Here is an 8,733-nt window from a genome sequence, read left to right on the forward strand (position 1 = left end):
TCCTGTCGGTGTGTGTGTGTGTGTGTGTGTGGTTTAAATGATCAATGGAGCTGCTTTGTGCCGTAATCAGAAACGGACTTCGCTCCATGTGACGCTTTAGAGGAAAGGACTCACTGACAACATATTTACTCGTTCCTTATTTCCTTCTTCTCGTTTCCTTGCGTCTCTCCGTGCATCCCTGGTGGGAAAAGACGCAAGTGATGGAAACGTGGAGGCAATTAAGCGACCTAAGACTATGGCTTTAAGTACTGTCACTAAATAACTGCTGTGCACCTTTTCGGTCACAAGTTCTACTATTGAGTGGAAGCGAGGCAAATTATACTTATATACCTTTGACTTCAAATTTATCGGTATGCTTTAGCTGATGGCGTCTGATGAAACTTTCTTGGTCTGTAGACTTGCAGTCATATCAAATTTTGATTATTTAGTTAAATTTAGTTATTTGCAAGAAGGAACCATTAACAAGAACAATAACACAAACAGAACATATTTCCAGATTTTATTTGTTCATTTGGTCTTTATTTTTTATGTTCATAGTTATCACAATGGTGAAGTATCAGAGGGATTAAAACATCTGTTATAGAGCAATTTAACACTAGTTCTTGCATGGAGGAAAAGCATTGCCATGCTGACCTCTGTGGGACTACTCTAGTAGTGTAGGTAAGTATCTCCAGTAATACTGCAGAATGTTTGCAACACCAAATCATGCTTTCTTAGCATGATTATCAGTTGTTATTGTCACTTAGACACTTCTTACATTTTAGTTGCACTCACCAGAATTGCCTTTTGTATATTTTATATAGTTATATTAATAAATATTGACAAGAAGTTTTCCAAAATAAATAAGTAAGTTTATTTATAAAACAGAGGTTTGCAAAATCAAATGTTGTTGACTTTGTGAACATGTCACATGATGATGGAAAGCTTTTATAAATTTCCATTGTGAAGTCCAGATAAGAGTGCCTGTGGTCAATGAAGCTCCCATTTTAATCAATACTTTCTGTTGTTATGGTTGTTTCCCCCACTGATTTGACTGAGACTGTATTGTCTTGTTATTCAAAGTGAAAATGTTTTAATGTGGCCACCAGGTTTCTACAGAATGGACAAACCAAACACTGGCTCTAGATAGGCCATTTGCATTTAGGCGCATTTGACTGCTACTGTAGTTTCTCCTTTGTGCTTGGAGGGGGAGGGTGAAGTGAGGGTATTGTAATCAGCAACTATACCGCTATATGCCACTAAATCCTACACACTGGTCCTTTAAATAATCTCTACACAGTAACATAAATCAGTAAACAAACTGTTCTATGTAATTCATTTTACACACTTTTTGAGCATGTTATTGCTACTGTAAAACCTGCAGGAACAGTTGAACTGAATATCATGTCTTAACAATTTACTTTTAATCTGTGTCCTTATGGGCCATGCACAGCTACTGGGGGAGGGATCTGACAGTGGGTGTTGGAGCATATCCGGGAGGAGGGGGTTGGGTCAGGGCTATAAAATGTAGACAAATCCCAATGGGTACGTGTGACACAGAGAGACACACACATACACAAAGACAAAGTGAGTAGGGTAGAAAAGCAGAGAAGTCAGAAGAGGGGGAGGAAAAAGGAGGGGAATAGCTAAAAAGACACTTATTTGTGGACTACCTTACTACTTTACTAAATTTATCTTTATTTTTCCTGAATTAGAAAATAAACTTGACCGAAACAAAACAGGGGTAAAAAAGAGAAGAAGAAGAAATGAAGGACTTAATGCAGTCAGTAGAACTAGGAGTCTCTCAGCGGAAAGGAGTTAACGTAACTGGACCAAAAGTTTGGCTAAAGAATGAAGTGGTTCGTGTGGGACTTGCTGAATCCCTTTGCACATATGTCATGATGGTAAGAAACAAAATTCATTCCAAAAGATGTCTAAAGTGCCTTTCACAGCACTTGTTGTAATAATGTGTGATTTAAACTGACAAAAATGCCTCTTATAGTCATCCCTGGTGACAATTTCATCTATGTTCTGTTTTGAACGTGCTTATCTGAAACAAACACATGCCATTAATTATTAATATTATGTTCTTGACCCTGATAGTGTGCCCCCTCTACCAAATGCACACACAAGTGCATTTCAGGGTCACATGGCAGGGGTCCTGAGTGGGGATTGGTGGGTTCAAGTGGGTGAACCAGGAAATCTAGTGTTACAGAGGAATCGTCGGGCAGTGGGCCACATGGAGTGGGTTGCAAAAGTCACATGTTATCTGTCAGCTGTTATAATAAACCCTATACTTAGAAATACACAGGCACACACACACACACACACACACACACACACACAAGCACAGTGGGCACATGCTGAACACGGCATGTAAATAAGCATGTGAACACACACATAGGCATTTTGTATAAATCTTGCTGGACTTGTACTTGGGAAACCAGGCTTAATATTAACCTAAATACACACAACGTTTGGAAGAGGAACCACATGTTTCCTGTTTCCTGAATGAATAGCTGCAGTTATTCAGTGTCAGCTTTTTTTGTACTGGGACTAAAGTCTTTTTCACTAAGTCAAAAGTTAAATGAAAAAGAGCAAAAGCTTCAGTTCAGTTTCTGTTACACTTGTACCCATAGTTCAGTTTTAAAAAAACAAAACAAACATCCATTCTACACACTGACTGACACACTGACTTAATTGGCACCACTCAATCTGTTAATTGAATGTACAATATTTTTTAGCTAATTTACACATCCTGTCTACTGGAATGCCTTCCCTAAATTAGACTGTCTGGAATTTTCTCGCTGTAATTTTCTTCTCTTTGATAATCATCTGTGCCCGTGTACGGTTGTGCTTCTCTCTGCGTCCAGGTGTTTGGCCTGGGGTCTGTGGCCCAGGTAGTGACAGGACAGGGAGCGTTCGGAGAGTACCTCAGCATCAACCTGGGTTTTGGACTGGGTGTTGCAATGGGGGTTCATGTTGGAGGGAAGGTCTCAGGTACATGAGCTGACCCTTAATAACCCATACATCAAGAATTCTTCAGAGTCACCGCCAATCACTATAATCTGACACATCTTTCTCATGCTTTATTGCTCTGTCAGGGGCTCATATGAATGCGGCAGTGTCTCTCACAATGTGCACATTTGGCCGCCTTGCATGGAAGATGCTGCCTGTGTATGTTTTTGCACAGCTATTGGGGTCATTTCTGGCAGCGGGGACAATTTATGCTGTCTATTATGGTAAGGGCATACTGTATGTTCAAGCACACTAGGCACTGTATTGTTATAGAATCTTACACATTTACTTTTTACTTACTCTTTGGCGGTATATCATTGCACAAGAGTATCTGTCTTTTCAATACTGTTTCTATTATGCAGAAGCCATTTATGACTATTGTGGAGGAAACCTGACTGTGACTGGTGTAAAGGCCACAGCTGGTATCTTTGCCACCTATCCTGCACCGTACCTCTCCTTGCTGGCTGGATTCATTGACCAGGTAGCCATGAAACCGGATTAAATGATTACAGCTACAAATCTGACACATTCTGCACCAACCATTTTCTTTGTTATTTTGTTTTACACGCTGCTATCATGACTTATGTGTCTGTGTGATGTTTGTGCTGTGTATGTGCCAGGTGTTTGGCACAGCTATGCTGCTGCTGTGCCTGATGGCTCTGTCCGACCAGAAGAACAAACCGGCCGCAGCAGGCAGTGAGCCTGTTGCAGTGGGTCTCCTAGTGCTACTCATCGGCATTTCCCTAGGCAGCAACAGTGGCTATGCCATCAACCCCACCAGAGACATCGCACCGAGGGTCTTCACTGCCATAGCAGGCTGGGGGTCCGATGTGTTCAGGTATATACAGGAAGGATGTATTGGTTTGGTCAGGATGTGCTGTTGCTACGTGTCACCAGGGGTCAGTCGAAAGCAAAACATCTCTTAATTTTTAAATGACCTGTGTAGTTTTTCCACGCACATTTAGAGGGTATGACTAATTGTTTTCTTTTTTGATCTACCTCTCTAATTTTTGGTTCACACTTATCTGTCTTTATCTGTGTAGGGCTGGAAATGGGTGGTGGTGGGTGCCTCTGGCTGCACCTCCCATTGGTGGAGTATTGGGTGCGGGGCTCTACAAGGCCTTGGTGGAAATGCACCACCCACCCCTCTCTGAACAGGGTGAGGGGCTGCTCAAGGAGGAGACTGCCCCTTTGAGGAAACAAGAAAACATCTGTGCTAATGTATGTGTTTGAGCCACTCAACTATATATAGTGTATCCCTTGTAAAGCTATGAGGGTATCTGTATGCAGCTAAAACATTCCATGATGATGAAGGCTAAAAAGATAGACCAAAACAAATTGCTGCGATGGGGGACAGAAAGAGAGACTACCTGAAATATTGCTTTCAATATCTCTAAAAATTTTAAAATGAGTCTGTTTTATGTAATTATGTAAATATTTAGCCACTGTTTCTGTGCTTGTAAGGGGCTGCAACAGATAAAATACACATTATTCGATATTTTGAACCATTATGTGGACATCTATGGGTTACGGTTGCTGCCCATACCACATGTAGTTAATTAGACCAAAAGGAGCCATTTTTATGTATGGAGAATGAAAAAAAAAAAAAACCCACACACACTGGCCATTTTATGTTTATATTACTGAGGCATTAACAGCTGATATAACCTTGGAAGACACCATAAAAACAGAGTATGTAAAGAAAAGTAAACACCCCCCCATACAATGCACTAAAATAAACATGTAGCTTTTAGAAAATAAAATAGAAACAGTAGGAGTTGGCTCCTCACAGCTTGAAAGGGCAGCAGCACAATAAGACATAATATACACATTTATCTTTCCAACAAGCTAGTGCACAGCACCCTAAAGCTAAAAAGTGTAAATTTTCCTTGCTTCACTATGTAGGGGCTCCAAAGTACTTGAACCAAAACCTAATTCTAGATGTTTATTAGGTCTGCTGAGCAGTATACTTGGCATTATGACCGCTAAATGGATAAAGCTCCAAAATGTTGGAATATAACCTCCTCACATCAGTTGATTGATAAGGAATCATCAGAGCAGATGTCATTGCACAAACATAGTCTATTACTAGTCATTTTTATGTTTGTGAAGTTTACAGAGGAACATAGCATCAGTGAGACACTGCAGTGACGTGATGGCCAGTGAGTAACTTACATTACTGAAGACTATAGCTTGATGGTTTATTGCAACATGGAACATGTCATGGTTTGCATTTGCGTGCAATCTAAAGTGATGTAATGTTTGATACAGAAGCTCTGAAAATTTTCAGTGAGTCATGTGATCAGTTTCTGTCTGTAGAATCATGTGATCAGTTTTAAATTGTAGATACAAGTCTTCAGTCATACAAGCACTTTATTGACCAACTGAAACCTACACAGTATTATGTTCATTCTTCCTGTTTCCTCAATTTTACAGTCACATAAACATAGTTATTTACTTTTTCGTGTACTTGTAAAATGCATATATATGTATATAAAAATTGTTGTATGATTCAAAATTGAAATATGTACAGCAGCAAACCAAGCCTAGTGACAACAATTACAGATAAAAACTGATGATGACTGTGTCCTTATTGAGTATTAGTTGGATACAGCAGTGGTACAGTTTGTTACTACATGTCTGTATTATTTGTGGTATGTCAGCAGCACATAATCATATTTTATGAATTTACTGGTTTGGATTATTTTTACCACTAGTGAACACTGTGTTACATGAGGCTTACAATAATAACTATATGGGTGATGCAATTGGCTGGAAAGCAATAGTGCTTCTAATTTCTCCGTCACTAACGCTTAGCAGTGTAAGATAAACAAAAATACGATGATCAGGATTGTCACGATCAAATCAAATGTTTTCTTTTAAAACCACCTGAGCCAGGTTATGGGGGAATTAATGCTCATGAAACCTGGACCCCAGTAAGAAAAACAATAAACATATAAACAACAAAAACCTTTTTACATGCCACTTTGTCTTCACCAGCTGGTACCACTTGCCTGGTTAACCCTGGATATGGATCTATTTAGATATGTGGCATTCCAAACGTTTTAGATAACATGCACTCACGGTCCAACCAATAACGAAATAACAGACTGCTCCTCTTAGCCATGCTGGTTGTGCAGATAGTGGAGTTGGTTGAAATGTTTTCCTTTGACTGGAACGTTTTTCACCGCTTTGCCCCAATTTGTCTTCCTGTGCCGACAACCTGGGTCTTGGCAGTGCTCCCCAAGCTGCTCTGTGCCGACTGCTTCTTCTTGGGGGCAGGTACCTTGGCCTTGCCTTTGAAGGCCTTTATAGGATCCAGCTTGTTGAGATGGGAATCTCCAGCTGGATCGGCCAAGCTGAGCTCACTGCTGAAAGTCAGTGGTTGGTACAGTGATGCCCACTGCTGTAGAGGGAACAGGAGGAACAGTAGATAGTTTACAATACTGTTTATAGTAAACTAAAAATTAATAATAATGTCCAATAGAAACTGAATGTAACCGTATGGAAATTGAAGAAATGGAAAAATCCTGCTTCAAGGTTGAGGAAAAACACGTTTATGCTTTGTGTAAGTGTCTTAAAACTTTGAGTGTCATCCTAATAAAGTGTTAAAGTCCACATATTGTAATAATTGAGATTTCCCTTTTTTCCATTATAAAGCGGTGTGGGAGATATTTAAATACTGTGAAAGCATCAAAATGCTCAATACATGGATGAAAGCACAAGTATTCAGAAACTGTGCCTTTAAACGGGCAGTCAGCACTTCTATAAAGTTATGATGTCACAACTATACAGTCACCGCCCTCAGCCATGCTACCAGCTTTACTTTATTTATCCCGAGGGAAATTCAAGTACCTGTGGTTGGCGTACCCATGTACCACTCAGAAACAGTCAGCCAATCAGAAGAGAGGCTCATTAATACTATAAAATGCAACACCGGAAAAGTGTAAAATGCGGGACCTGTAAATTAGCCAACATTGTAGTGTAATGTAAAAGAAACAGAATGAACAAGCAGTATTTTATACACCTGCAATGACGTCAAGTGTTGTTAATAATATTACAAAGCCTACAACATAATTGAATACATTTGAACTAAACATGGTTTAGTTAATTCTGAAAAGAGAATATTATCTAAAAGTACTGCAGTAACTGAAAGTTTGGCGGATGCCATTTAAACCACAATATATGGTCTTTGAAATCAGACACTCTACCTTGGCCTGGGGACTGGGGCCATATGGGGTGAAGGCATACTGCCACTCAGGCAGACCCAGGTGCGTTATCATCAGTCGGTAGTAGGAGGTGAAAGTTGCTGTCAGAAAATGCCAGCACAGTGAGCGGTCGAGGAACCAAATTTCACTCTTCTGGGCTACAACACCTGGGAAATAAAAGGACCAACTGAATGATCGATAGGTAATATATTCATGTCTTAATAATAATTTTTTGTTTAACATAGAGGTTTAGAGAAATCATAAAAAGGTGCAATTTGTGAATACAAACAGAACCTGCAGTGCAGTTTTTGTAGACTAGGCACACTTTGCCGTTCCCACCACAGGAATCCAGCTCAAAGATACGGCTCCGGGAATCAAAATGGGGTGCAGTGGGAGCATGCCCCGTCCCTGGTAGATAACATTAATGAATCTTGAATAAATATTTACTTTCCAATCAACATTTCATTCATTAGCTTGCTTTCTGCACAGCTGAGCACACAAACAGACTTAATCAAACTTGACATGCTGTAATTGTTGAGTTAAGCCCACATGAGGATCTGACAGGTGAGGTTTACCACTTTCTGTGTTGTTCTCCTCCCAGTCCAGGTCAACCAGTGAGGGTGCATTGGGTAGAGAGAATAATGATACTGGTTGGAGCAGTGGACACAGCCTAGCCACACTGTTAATCATCATGTATCCTAAGGGAACACACTCATCTGAAAGACACACACACACACACACACACACACACACACACACACACACACACACACACACACAGTTATGATTGTATCACACAGCTGAAAAACCTTCACATAAGTCTTTGTCAGAAATTTGCAAGAGCTATTTGCATTTACCTGTATCATGTTATCTTAATAGTAGCCTTTCACTTGAAAAAATTAAGACTTCTGTGAGAATAATATTATTACAGACAGAACATAAAACTAATGAGGTCACCTACTGTCTAGTTTAACGCTCCAGGTTAGTGTAAATCCATCAGTTGTCAGATAGAAATCTCGCAGGTCCTCTGGCAAAATACAAGTGTTTTTCTAAGGAAGAAATAGAGCAGGTTCACATGATAGCACCATACAACCAGACCAAATCATATCTTTAAGGTGTACACAGTTTCACCTGTTCCCATGACAGCAGACTCCTCTTCTCTGCAGGCTCCCTCTCTACAAAACGCACATCGACCACCCCAGGCATGTTCTCTGGCACAGCATGGACAAATGGACAACATTTATTAACAGTTAGACATCAATCTGTTTGCTAGCTTGTTAATTTCTGGGCACAAACCATAATACATACCGAGTATACGAGTAATGCCCAGCGTCAGTCTCTCAGCAACACCTTTAAATGCTAGGCTTTCTTTTAAGTCTTCCATTTGGAAGATCGCAAATCACAAATTTGTACAAAACCCTGGAAGCATCCTCTGCAGCTATCTGCTCTGTATCATCTCTCTCCTTCCCAGCTGGAAGCACACACAGGAAGCGTCAAGAGCGGCTTTGACGCAGAATTGACACATGTC

The 8,733-nt window shown here is 40.2% G+C and overlaps 2 protein-coding genes across 2 annotated transcripts; one reads left to right on the plus strand and one right to left on the minus strand.

The window, feature by feature from the left end:
- The first annotated feature begins 1,529 nt into the window (after window positions 1-1,529).
- Window positions 1,530-6,615, plus strand: aqp7 (aquaporin 7). Its single transcript, XM_051416059.1, has 6 exons — window positions 1,530-1,883; window positions 2,853-2,979; window positions 3,084-3,221; window positions 3,360-3,478; window positions 3,618-3,835; window positions 4,041-6,615. The coding sequence occupies exons 1-6, from the start codon at window positions 1,746-1,748 to the stop codon at window positions 4,228-4,230; spliced, it is 930 nt and encodes a 309-aa protein (XP_051272019.1). The 5' UTR covers window positions 1,530-1,745; the 3' UTR covers window positions 4,231-6,615.
- tpgs2 (tubulin polyglutamylase complex subunit 2) lies at window positions 5,353-8,687 on the minus strand. Its single transcript, XM_051416060.1, has 7 exons — window positions 8,514-8,687; window positions 8,337-8,416; window positions 8,167-8,254; window positions 7,781-7,921; window positions 7,500-7,613; window positions 7,209-7,372; window positions 5,353-6,403 (listed from the first exon to the last, which is right to left on the minus strand). The coding sequence occupies exons 1-7, from the start codon at window positions 8,587-8,589 to the stop codon at window positions 6,182-6,184; spliced, it is 885 nt and encodes a 294-aa protein (XP_051272020.1). The 5' UTR covers window positions 8,590-8,687; the 3' UTR covers window positions 5,353-6,181.
- Window positions 8,688-8,733: the final 46 nt, after the last annotated feature.

The sequence above is a fragment of the Dicentrarchus labrax genome, unplaced genomic scaffold (genome assembly GCF_905237075.1).
Source record: "Dicentrarchus labrax unplaced genomic scaffold, dlabrax2021, whole genome shotgun sequence".
Lineage (NCBI taxonomy): Eukaryota > Metazoa > Chordata > Actinopteri > Moronidae > Dicentrarchus > Dicentrarchus labrax.